Source organism: Olea europaea, chromosome 15, assembly GCF_002742605.1.
Source record: "Olea europaea var. sylvestris chromosome 15, O_europaea_v1, whole genome shotgun sequence".
Lineage (NCBI taxonomy): Eukaryota > Viridiplantae > Streptophyta > Magnoliopsida > Lamiales > Oleaceae > Olea > Olea europaea.
Genome location: NC_036251.1, coordinates 20760642 through 20773896, shown reverse-complemented (window position 1 = coordinate 20773896; position 13255 = coordinate 20760642). Strand labels below are relative to the sequence as shown.

Sequence of the window (13255 nt, the reverse complement as noted above, 5' to 3'; positions counted from 1 at the left end):
ACGAAAATTTCAGAAAATCTGTTATTCGATTTATTGTGACTAGCAAATAATTTTGGTGATCGCAATAAATTATTTTATGTAAGGAAGCAACAGACATACTGTAATCTTATAGAATATGAGAGCTTCACCATTTTCAATCAAGCATCAGATATCGAAAGCATACACAGCTTAAGCCAACAAATTTGCTAATCCAATACTCATCAGGCACTGATCTTTCTAACCCTCAATAGAAGATTAAATGAACAAGACCAACAATTTATTTCTTCTAATTCTAACTGTATTTTTCTTTTTTCTTTTTTCTTTTTTCTCTCTTTTTTCCCCTTTTTTTGATTTTTCAAGGCTGAGGATCTGTTGTATATAACTTAGTTATCTAGAAAAATTAAAGAACAAAATTCAATACAACAAACTCCCTTCTGCGTCAATTCAAGAAGCTATAAAGGTCCTCCTCCTCCGATGTCTCCTTGGCTTGTAATAATCTGGGATATATAATTTTCATTAAAGTTCTTTTCTATTAAACGCACGTGAACTATAGAATTGCAAGCCATGGTCTAGTTTCTGGTTTCATACCTTATTTTCAACTAACGTGTCATCAGGAACAACTATTTTCATTCCTGGTCTGGCTTGTATAATGACCTTTCCCTGAAAACAGCACACCAACATACATAAGAGAAGAGTCTATCAAACAAACAAACAAACAAAAAAATGTCTACTTTTTATGCTAGGACCAAATAGCCTTCCAATCTCCATACCATCATCCTTTTCCGTGGGAGGCAATGCTAGATTGGGTGGCGATTTTATTGGGCTGAGCTGGATTTGAACCAACGTAAACATATTGCCAATTAATATTACAGTCAGTCTCCATTAACAAATGGGTCTCATTGGTAATCCATGATCAATATCCTTTCATAGTAAGGGAATTTGATTCTCCCTGCTGCCTCTTTGAAACAGAGATGTCGTAAACAGCTAGATGATGGGGACTGACTTGGCAAACCGACCTCATACTATGATCATGGTATGAACAATTTAAGAGAATCACATCTTATTTAATGAACTGCACGTAAAACTAAAAGGCTATGGGTATTTCGCTAGAGGGGAATGAATAATTAAAACTAGTAAATTTTTTCATTTGTTACCCTCTATCTTTCTATTTGTATGTTCCAAATCTAATATATAGACGAGTAATGTTAAAAGAATTCCTCGTTATATGTACTCATACAGGATTACAGGTAAATTGATCACTTTTACTAGGGCTGGACAAAGCTCTCGAACCGAACCGGATCTAACCAAACCGAACTGAATCAAACCGAGCGGTTCTTCTCAAGTTAAATACCCGAATGAATATCTGAATCAAGAACCGACGAGTTCCATTCGGTTTTCGATTCTAGATCAAAAATCGAATCTCTCTAATTTTTTAGATTTATTTATTTTAAATAAATCAAATTATTTTATTTTTTCTAAATAAATTTATTAACAAATTAATTTAGCTCAAACCAAAAAATATAATTTTCCTACTTCTAATTTCCAGTCCTAGCCCAATTTAATCAAATTGAATTAAGTTTCAACCAAATCTGTTATTCTACTGTGGTAACGTTTCTATCGATCTGGAGAAATCGAATTAAAGCTTGATTGTGCCTCTTTTAGGGCTGGGCAAAACTCCCAAATCCAACCGAAACTAGTAGTTCTTCTTAAATTAAATGCCCAAACGGGAATTTGAATCGAAAATCGACGAGTTCGTACGGTTCTAAAACAAGAACCAAGTAACCAAATAAGAATCGAATTTTTCCTAATTTTTTAATTAATTTTTTTAAATAAGCCAAATTATTTGTTTTTCCTAAATAAATTTGCTAAATAGTTAATTTTCTCAAACCTAAAAATATAATTTTTCCTATTTCTAATTTTCAATCCAAGCCAACTTAATCAAATTGACTTAAGTTTTATCCAAATCCGTTATTCTACAGTAGTGTTATTTCTACCGTTTCGAATAAATCGAATTGAAACTTGACGTCTTTTAATTATTGTGAGATCTCTATCTTCCTCTTCATTATGTGATTTTAACAATCAAATTTATGAAGAACTCAACAATGGATACATTATTTTATAAGAATTAAGACCGAACATGTCATTAGTTAAATTAATGAAATTTTATAAATATTAAAAAAGTAATTATAATACGGAACCGAACCGAACGATCCCATAATTAAATTTGAATCCAATGATTCCACTTACCAAATACACGAAAATTTTGGGTTCAAATATATTCTCATTAGAATCGAACCAAATCAGACCATACTAAGCCTTAACCTCTTTTAATTATTGTGAGCTCCCTATTTTCCTTTTCATGTGATTTTAACATTGAAATCTTTGATGAACTCAGCAAAAAGAAACACAAAAGACACATAAGATTGGACTACGTTATTTTGTAAGAACTAAAATTGAACATGTCATTAGTTGAATTAATTTAACTTTGTAAATACTAAAAAATTTAATTGTAGTACAGAACTCAAAAACCGAATAGAACCGAATCCAAACGGTTCAATAATTAAATTTGGACCTGACGGTTCCACTTACTAAATTTTCGAAAATTTCTAACCGGACCATGTCCAACCCTAACTTTCACCCTAGATTATGGATTTCCGATCACCATAACATGTTAGATCTGTTGATCTTAAAACATAGCTCTCAACTCAGCCTCTTAAGCTAGATTATATAAGCTCCACTAAGTATACATACTTCAAGAGTGTAGTTTCAGGAATTCAGGGAAGTTGATCAGGATCAATGATCCAAACCAGAGGTCAAAGGTTAACTGAACTTATGTTTAGGTCATTGGAGTTTGGTTCATATAGGTCCATCCATTAGGCAACTATATAATTGTAGGCTGTACATTATCAGCAATGGAGACTGGATTGGGGGAATCAGGGAAACTGGGGCGAGACAATGTAAAATCATCTTACGTGTTCATGTGTCTAGCCTAATTCTTGGTTCAAGGAAAGGTGCTCATACACATGTAAAAACTCCCTTAGGAGAATACTCGCAAAAACTAAAGGTTTGATGTGGTAATTGCATCACGAAGTTCATGCTTTCAAAAAGGGGGGCGGGGAATAATAATAATAATAATAATAATAATAATAATAGGAATCTCACGGCAAGTGTTGTATCTCTCTTCACACTAGTGATTTGGATGTTGCAACTCGAGCATTTTCTAGGTTCAATTGTTTTTACTGAAAAACAGTATTGTTTTTTGTTTTAATATTGCCACTCGTTCTCTGTTTTCAGTTTTGAAAAACGATATACCACAAGTTAAATGATAGCCAGTCATATGCAAATTAAAAAAACTAATTCATCTTTAAAATTTCTAATACCAAAATCAGGAATAAGGGTCACGGCGTAAATGCACCAAGAAAAAAGAAAACGCAATGAGATCCATGCACCAAGAAAAAAAAGCACAATGCCCCACATAGAGCTAAAGAAATAATGTAAAGGCATACAATAGGGGCATGCACAAATGCATTCCATGATCCTGACTATCTCAATATTTTTATTGATGAGGCATGATAAGCATTTTAGCGCTGCCAATCATGGCTTCATAGTAATTTGCTTAAGATGGCCATACTGCTCAGTCATGGAGTAGATGAACTGGATTGCCATAGTTATAAACTAGTTGATTTATTCAGTATTTATCTAAGTTGGCCAAGAAAGAGAATTATCAGGTTAAATTGTCATTAACTATGGGAATTCTAGTCGAGGAGAAAATTTGCTACCTTGAGAGTTATACCAGTTCCAAACCACACATCCCCAGTCACCTTCAAGCTGACAAGTCCAACAACACTAGGTATGGACTTGAAGCGAGTCCGGAATTCGTTGATCTGAGAAGGGGAAAAAAGAAAAATTGTAAACTCTAATGGAAAATGAAGCGGGAATTTTGAACATCAGCACAAAAGTAAGGCACCAAGTTCCAAAAGCCTTTTACATTTTCAAATTCTGTTCCTAATTCAATTATAGGATCGGCAAGATTTTCTCTGGCTGTATTTCGAGTCAGAATGCCATCAGTAAAGGTGAATAAATCTGACTGCACAAGCACACAATGGTTACAAATATATGATCCGAAAAACATATGCAAAAATGATAATATTAAAGCTGAGACTATTATAACCTGTAGCAGAAGTAGATCGGATGTTGCTTCAACTGGAAGATATCTCGATTTAGGAACTTTTATAGCAAATGACTGATCAAAGAGCTGAATCACACATACAAATGGTGACATTAATAAGGAAAAAGAATACTGTTACAGAGAAACCAATCGAGAATGGAATCACATAATAAACACAGAAAACCAAGATACCAAGATGCCACGCTAAAGAAGACTGTCATCTACTACTTCATAATAGATCGACTATGCATTGTGCATGCATGTAACAGATAAAACCATGTTACCTTTGAAATGGTCAAAGACTCTTTTGCTGCACGTCGTTGCACAAGGGTTTCAATAAAGTTCATATTCATCCACCTATACAAGAATTAGATAGACAAGGAGTGAACAAAATAGTATCTTTTTTCTGGAAAAAGAAAAGAACAAGGCACAAAAGTTAGCTAGAGCAATAACTTACATTGTATGAGTGAATTTCAGATTCTTCTTTGGCATTAGGTTCTAAGAGAACAATGCAAATCACAATAAAAACAAATATCAATTATTTAGTGCAAATTTAGATGTATTGAAATATAAAGAAAATATTTACAGAAGCATTTGCCACAAATATGGATATAATCAGCAACATAATTTCCATGTCAAAGCTTGCAGTTCCAAGAGAATAAAAACTACAAATTTCAAGTTCACCATATTGCCAAACAATGGAAAGCACGAATACAGCTATAATTTCATGATACAAATATGTCAATATGTCAATTCTTAACATTTTCAAGGTATGAAAATATATTGAAGCTGAATAGTTGATACCTATAAAAAAGAATAATGATATCTAGCACTAGTGATGCTAGAGTGCTAGTCTAAGCGGCCACACTTGATAGGTTAATTAAATGAATCATGAGACATTGCAAGTGAATCAATTATTTAATGCCATGCAATTGTCGCCTAAATTAGTACTTTACACAAATGGTGCTTAATAACATTTTCACTTTAAACTTTTCAAAAACATTTTAAATGCCAATTATTAATAGTTGTTAGAAGGTTGAATTTTATTTTGAAAAGTATAATTGTTCAATACAGACACATCAATTCAGCATGCATTGTATCCCCTCTATATCCAAAATTTCGAGACAGCTCTTTTATCCTTTTCTGAGCATATGCTTGAGTTGCAAATCCAGGTGTATAGACATTATAGAGGGGGATTTTAAATAGGAGTTAAATATTTATAAAGGAGTCCTTAAAAAGTACCCCCATAAGCGTAAATATACCAGGCCTAAATGGCCCCAACTTTAGGTACAAAGCATTAATTAAATATTACTAGGCAACATTTGCTAATTTTTCTGTTACTCTTAAAAAAATAAATAAATAAATGATAGATGTATTCCTACAATCGCCCTTTAACCAAATGTTGGGAAAATCATTTCAGAGAAAATCTTTTATGTCGGTATTAGTGCTTATCCATAGATCTTATAAAGATGGATTCAAGTTCCTACACAAGTTCTTCTGTAATAGTCTAAGCTTTAGGTCTCCATTCCAACGTGTTTGTTTGTTTAACTAACTAAACAAATTTCTACTAATCTGCAAAAAAGAACTCTCATATTGCCTCAGATTAATTAAATAAATAACTTTTGAATGGAGATGAGATTTCTAAGAAAGCATAATAAATGTAAATCATAACCAACCTCAAACTCTTCTTTAATAGACGAAAGGTTACTTTCTTCTGATTCAGAGGATTTAGGCATCACCTGAAAACTATGACAACTTCGTAACAGTTATCAATTAAAGATCAAATAAAATGAAGCCTTATGTGCTTACCTCCACACAATACTCAATATTGTTCTGAATCAAATGATTTAAGATTTCTACAATATGCATTAAAGAAGCTCAATTATCAGTAGTCCAGATTGATTAATATACAAAAGATGTATGACAATGTCATATATGATCAATGAAAATTGAATATCGGGAAATGAGAATAATTGGAAGCACATAATGAGGATACTAGGGTCAACAATATGACCAACATTGTCTGAATTCAACACCAGGATATACTCTTTGCCCTGCCCAAAAAAAGAAAACACATCACATGTTACATGTTTATGCCATAAACAAAGAGCATAAAAGGTTTCAAACTTTCTGAGCAAATAATGTACAAAGACCCAGGAGAGAAAATTTCTACCTGAGCCAACAGTACATCAATTTTTCCATCGTTCATCAGTGAGGAGAAAACCTCAGCAAGGTTTATAGAATTCCTTCATAAGAAAATGAGTAAAATGATTAAAATGGGGAATGTCTGAAGATAACAAGTTGATGATTACATTAGCAAAGTCATAAAAGGTGAATTATTAGTGTGTAAACAAGATTTCAGCACAAAAGTACTAATATTTTAAGAGAGAGTTACATCAAGAATCTTTCAATTAATTCACGATATACTATTTCCAGGGTCCAAGACCTAAAAACGTTTCTTAGAAATTCAAACATATTCACAATAACATAAGGGTTTTTCTTTTGAATAAGTTGGAAAATAACATACATTCCATCTTGGTCATCCTGTTTTCCAGCTGACGCTGGTGGAAGATCATTGATGTTTCCTTGGTGGTGTTGGCTCTGGAAAAAAAGGTGTCAGCTTCCCAAACATCAAATGATAAATAAAGTTCATTAACAAAAGCCTGTTTCAAATGCTGAATGCATCAAACACACATATGCACAAGAGCATCAGGATACAGAACCTGGACAAGAGAATGAATGTTCTTATTAGAGTGCCTTTCCAGGACCTATCATATAACAAGAAGCAAAAATCAGCTCTGATAAATTAAGTTCCAACGACGAATACATATATACCTACATACATACATACTGTAAGTATAAAGTTACCTTCAATACACCATCATGTGTATTGGGTGCATTCACCAGAAGCAGAGGAATGACGCATCCATACTTGGAATTGAAAGACTAAAAAACAGTAGACCATTTTTAAGTACAATAAAATGTATTGAACATTAGATTGCTCAAAATACATACCAAAGAAGGGAGAGAAATATCACCTCAATTTGATTAAGAATCAAATCCAGACATGTCAATCCATCACAAACTTCCATAACAGACCTGCATAATACATTATATGGGAAGCTACTAAGGCATGCTGACAGAGAAGGGTCATAAATCGAGCATGTAAAGTCACGATTAGACATTTGGTATTTAAAGTTTCATAAACCTATCTTTCGATACAAAAAGAACATGAGCTAAAAGAACTCTATTGAAAAATGAAATTATTCGTGCAAACTACTAATAATTTTTTTCAGTGCTTCAATGCTTTGATTAAATATACAAACCCCACAAGATATTTAAATACAATAAAGATACTCAATCACATAGTTGGGAAAATGACGTAGTACATCACAACTACATTAATAGTTTCCTACAACAATTATGATTCACATTATGTAGTAGTTTACCTTTTCAATTATGTTTATCTATTTAGTTTCTTGTATAGTTGTAATAGGACTATAGCTTTTATTTGATTAGGATTATAATTTCAATTAGTTTTAATTTCCTAATACTATTAAAAGTGGGAAAAAATCTTGTCTATAAATATAGAGGTATTGTACACTTTTCAATACATGACATGATTGTTCAAATATCATTTTTATTTATTACATAATTCTTATTACAAGAATATCATAATACTTTCGCACCAAAATTGGCATCAAAGCAAGGAAATTGTCTTAATCTGATGGCTGACGATGGTCCAGGTGAGAGTCGAATCCTCGACGATGAACAGAGGCTCGACAAACTCGAACAACGAATTGAAGGGATCGACGAAACCCTTCACAACATTACGTAGATGTTGACTGCATTGAGCCTTGAAAGGAATCGCGAACTCATGGAAAAGTAAGTTGACAAGAATTAATAGACTTTAATTGTTACGAATATTAGTTATTTCAACAAGCATAGAACATGGCAACATGTGGATGGAGAATTTCCTTGAGTTCAAGCCAAGTTCGAAAACACACAAGTTATCAAGGATTCTTTTCTTCAACAAAACTCGAGAACAAGTGATTCTTTAAGTGGGAGTGATGATGTGGTACATCTTAACTACAATTAATAGTTTTCTACTACAATTATGATTCACATTATCTAGTAATTTATCTTTTTAAATATGTTTATCTATTTAGTTTTCTTGTATAGTTGTGATAGGACTTGATCTTTTATTTGATTAGGATTATAGTTTCAATTTTCTAATACTATTAGAAGTAGTATTAGAAAATAATATTTCCTATAAAATATAGAGGTATTGTACACTTTTCAACAACAATCAATTATTATTCAATATATACTTGACATGATTGTTCAAATATCGCTTTTATTTATTACATAATTCTTATCACAAGAATTTCATAACGCATCCGCACCAAGAATATAACATATTTTGGTGTGGTCGAATATTAGTGATTTTACTATGAAGCAAATATGTGGGCTCATAAATTAGATTGCATATGAATAAAAAACATGTGCATTGTTAGGTTTCCTGCATATTAATCCAATGTCAGGAGCCAGATATGTTGATATTTTTATTAAACATGTGGATAAAGCGCGCACATGTTGAGTTAAAGAAACAAAAGTGGTATAGAGATGTCTAGATGTTTCTGCACACGTATGTATATGCGTAGATCAGGATACTGGCGAATTTTAAGGGATGCAAGATAACAGAAATAAGAGTTTCTATTGCACTTATAACCACGAACCATGTACAAAATGCAAATGAAAGTTAGCCTATGTTTGTGCACCATTTTTTCCACAGACTCATTTTTCCAAAACTCATTTTCAACCACATATTCTCTCATAAAATAATTTCACACGTAAATCCAAAATTTTTCCCCAAAAAATAGGGCTCAAACAGGGGTTTAAAAAGGCAAAGGAACAATATGTCTGTATATATGCACATGTCGTGTCTAAAGCCATTTTACAAATTGGAAACCCTGCTTCAAAACAACAAAAGTGCAGCACAAATATATTGATGCACAGAATATTAATTGCTTCTCTTTTTTTTTTTTTTTAACAGAAATTTCAAATGCTTCTGATTTCACTAGCTGGCGAATACCCAGAAGCAAGAAAAATGAGACAGAACATGAGAGGGAGAAGAATGTTTCAGAAAGATGGGAGAGAGATATTCATTACTTTCGGTCAGGGACAGTTTGATGAAAGAATGTAGGAGAAAGTCCGAAAGTAGATATATATAGCAGTAATACATGTGCTTGCATGTAAACAATAGTCTTAATTCAATAACTAAAGTTGCAACCAGAAAATTGCATCTTATCTTCATTCAAAATATTGCATGTCCATCTAAAATGCAAGAAAATCCTGATCCATTTAACAGTATACAATATAATTTATCCTGGACAGCTTAATTTATATGAAGAATGTTTTGAATGAGATACAAAATAGCGAGCATAAAAATATGAAAGGTCCAGCACTTCACCTTTCACATCTAAAAAGGGCCGTGAACAATGAAGATAACATTTTTCCCTGGATACTAGAACGAACAAAGATTATCTTGTTGTAGCTTTTTTTTATTTTCCTCAGCAAGTCCAACTTTTATTTTTCTCAGCAAGTCCATTTTAATCTCAACAGTTATCATAAAAGTTAGATTAGTATCCAAAGCACATACACAAGTCTTGCTCTAAGACTAATTTATCTTGAATACTGCAGTAGTACTGGAGAAATTAATTGATATTTACTCAACTTCATTAAGACTTGCTGCAGTTTCTAAAGACAGTTGAAAACTGAACTTCATTAAGACTTGCTGCAGTTTCTAAACACAGTTGAATCTATATCATAGTAGAGGTTTTTTACTCCAAAATGAATGTGCACTCTGCTTCAGTGAAGCATGTACCTGACTGTGCATTATGTGCTCAAAACCCAAGAGGCTTGGCACCGGTGACTCACTTCTACTTCAGTGTTAAGTCAAATAACTATAAGTCAATTGTGATATAGGTGCCAACCAGATAGCACCATCAACAAAGGGATTCTGAAGCCTTCCTCATATTAGCATAAAGTAAGTGTTAGGAGGAATAGTTTATTCAGGAACACAGAAAAGAGGAAATCAATTAAAGATTACATTTGGACATTGCTTCAGTATAGATGAATTCATAATTGATTTCAAAAATGGAAAAATAAACTTCATTTTCAAAAGTATATTGTATACCTAATTAAGCCAAGAGCACAAGTGTCAGACAGTAGTTTTACTCTCTTCCAAAGTCACAAGGATCAAATCTAGTTGTATTAAGCGTCCAGTATTGTCAAACAATGAAGCCAATCCTTTATAACCGTATAAGATATCAATTTCAAGAAATATACACCAATAAATCAAGTGGATGTGCCACCATGTCAGTTCAACTAGTTTTGTCCTATGAGCTATTAACCATTCTGGGTACATAACAATATAAATTTGTGTCGCATATATACTTACTTGGGGCCATTAAAGCCCATCTGTGTCCCCAGGCTTCCATTAAACTTTAATACAACAAGTTTGTCCAAAAGCTGCTTAGTTTCCAAGATATCTGCAGAAATTGAAGAAATAAGAATGACAAGTATATCAAAAACGAGCTGAAAATGGGTAAAGATATAAACAGCATATGTCATGGTTGTAAAGAAATGACTTATTCAAGAAATTGCTAATTTCTTAAAGACTAACTAGTAAGATTAAGAAAAAACAGCTTAATAAGAACTTAAAAGAATAATGTAATATTGGGCACTGAAGGACTAAAAGCAGAGAAAGACCCACACAAGAGGTAAGTGTGCGACATATCATTTGATAAGTACCCTTTAAGTACAAAGATTAGTTTAAAATAGGGCAATACCGACAAATTAGTTGCAACATTTAGAAAAAGTAATCTAATAACATAAACTTTTGTTAACAGCATTATCGAATGAAAGTTTGTTAAGCTTATAATAATAGCTGCTTCAAAACAATCCCAACTACAACATACTTTTGTCTACATTCAAAACAAAAAGAGAAAAAAAAAAAAAGGATGTTTTGTTTAGGCTGGGGGAGGACAAACATAACTTTCATCAAACTATTACCTTCTGGAGCGGGTTGCAATTTCTCATAAGGAAGAACTGAGATTTTTTCCTTTGTAGCAGTCCTGTCAATTTGTTGAACATCATCTCTTCCACATGCAATTTCCATCAGAACAAAAATGTAAGTAAAAATCATTATAACTGAATGAAAACATTAAATCAGAGGTAAGATTAACTAAAAGGGGGGTTCATATCAAATATCAAACTAACTTACTCTTGATGAACAGAAAGCGAATCACTTGGAATTAAAAAATACAAGATACAGTAAGGTGAACGGACAACTATAATCAACAGTGACTAAAGAATACAAAAAATCTCTGCAATCATACTAACACAACGTAGCACAGCATTCTCCACAAAAATCATGAAAGAGAACAGAAATCATTGTAATCCTCAGTTATGTAAATGTAACTGCAATGTTATAAACTCATCCACAAAATTAGAGTATTGACGAAATAGTCAAAAACATACCAGTATACCGGATTGCTATCAAAAGAATATTCATATTCTGAAGCCGTAATTACTCAATAAAAATTTCATAGAAAAATCAATGAAGTAGTATTATAATAAAGTCTAACTATTATTGTTCAGTCATGAATGGATGAAACCGAAAACACATATGTTTACAAACTCACATGAGTTACAATAATCTAAAACCCAATGAACTGATAATCAATAATGCTGAACCAATCCGAAATCAGTACTCCTAACCTACCAACCTCAACAATTTCTACAGTATATAACTCGAAAATTTAGCATCCAGCAAAGCAAATAAAACTACTATTAAGGTGATAATTCTCATACCGTGATCTGTATTTATCCTCCTTCTCCACCAATGCAGCCTGAGACCTCTTCTGTTCATACAAAATAGTCTTGGTGATCAAATTACAGAACAAGTACACAAACTGCACAGAATCATTAGCCGGCACAGGGTATGTAATCTTCTCATAAGTATCGGACGGCATACTCGAATCCACCAACCCAACAATGGGAATCTGCAGCCTGGACGCCTCCTGAATCACTGAGCTTTTCCTCTCCGTATCAAAAATCACAATACAATCCGGCGCCTGAATTGCACCAAGGTTCAACTTCTTATTTCTGCCACGAAACTTTTTTGGGCTCGAACTGTTTGTTAAAAAGCCTCCAAGACGCCATGTGGTGTCGTTCTTGATCCCAACGGTCTGGGTCATTTGGGCAACGATTTCATCGAAGAGAGCGTTGGTGTTAACGAAGAGGAACCGCGCATTGTCACGGGCTAAGTGGCCGATGAAATTGCAGGCATTTCGGAGGGAAATGAGGGTCTTGTCAGAGTCAATAATGGACATGCCATTGCGAGTGCCCTCAGAGAAGATCTTGAAGTGGTGGGTTGTTACACGGCGACCTAGATGGGCGTTTGTGCTCAGCAGTTTTTGGATTACTACTGAATGTATTGTCATTTTGGGAATTGAAATGAGGATTTTTTTGGGTTTATGATTCTGATAATATTGGGGGTATAAAAGGGAGGAGAGAGGTGGAGGGTTTAAGCAGCGGCGAGGTCACGGAGAAACGATACACCGGAGAAAGCCATTACACGGTACAGGTTATGCTGCGTGAGGTACAATAAGAAGATTAGCAGAAAAGGTCCCCAATCCTTTACAACTAATATACTTAGATCCTCAAACTTCTACCCGGAGCATTTACATCCTGACATTTCATTTTTTTTTTTCTAACATGAACGATTTTATCCTTTCTTAAAATTAACAAACTCAAACTATATTAATGGCATGCTTGGGAATGTTTAGATTTTGTATGTGTTTATAATTTGTAAGCCCTACAAAAATGTATGAAGAATAATAATCTAATAACTAGTTACAAATTCTATCAAATATCTAACTTCTTATAAAAAAAAAGGGGAAGGAGATGACACTGTTAATTGAACAGTAATTGAATCTCATGTTACTATACAAAATTCAAAATGACGTTTCTTTTTTTTTTGGTCTCCTTATTTCCATCACGCAACCCTGTGGCTTCCTCTATATCTTAAAGCAGCCTCCA

General features: G+C 33.2%; 1 protein-coding gene across 1 annotated transcript; it reads right to left on the bottom strand.

The window, feature by feature from the left end:
- Positions 1–96: 96 nt before the first annotated feature.
- LOC111410431 (UTP--glucose-1-phosphate uridylyltransferase-like) lies at positions 97–12796 on the bottom strand. The gene is made up of 18 exons (XM_023040751.1): positions 12026–12796; positions 11225–11310; positions 10611–10701; positions 7186–7246; positions 7016–7093; positions 6871–6915; positions 6675–6748; positions 6321–6393; positions 6144–6201; positions 5957–6003; positions 5824–5886; positions 4605–4645; positions 4432–4504; positions 4151–4234; positions 3968–4066; positions 3759–3863; positions 568–639; positions 97–476 (listed from the first exon to the last, which is right to left on the bottom strand). The coding sequence occupies exons 1-18, from the start codon at positions 12655–12657 to the stop codon at positions 432–434; spliced, it is 1827 nt and encodes a 608-aa protein (XP_022896519.1). The 5' UTR covers positions 12658–12796; the 3' UTR covers positions 97–431.
- Positions 12797–13255: the final 459 nt, after the last annotated feature.

Bases quoted from the DNA above. Each gene is read 5' to 3' on its own strand.
- LOC111410431 (XM_023040751.1), bottom strand. From the start codon at position 12,657: ATGACAATACATTCAGTAGTAATCCAAAAACTGCTGAGCACAAACGCC. The intron at 11,311-12,025 runs GTATGAGAATTA...TGCATGTGGAAG, and splicing joins GAGGATAAATACAGATCACG to AGATGATGTTCAACAAATTG. The intron at 5,887-5,956 runs GTAAGCACATAA...CATAGTTTTCAG, and splicing joins ATATTGAGTATTGTGTGGAG to GTGATGCCTAAATCCTCTGA.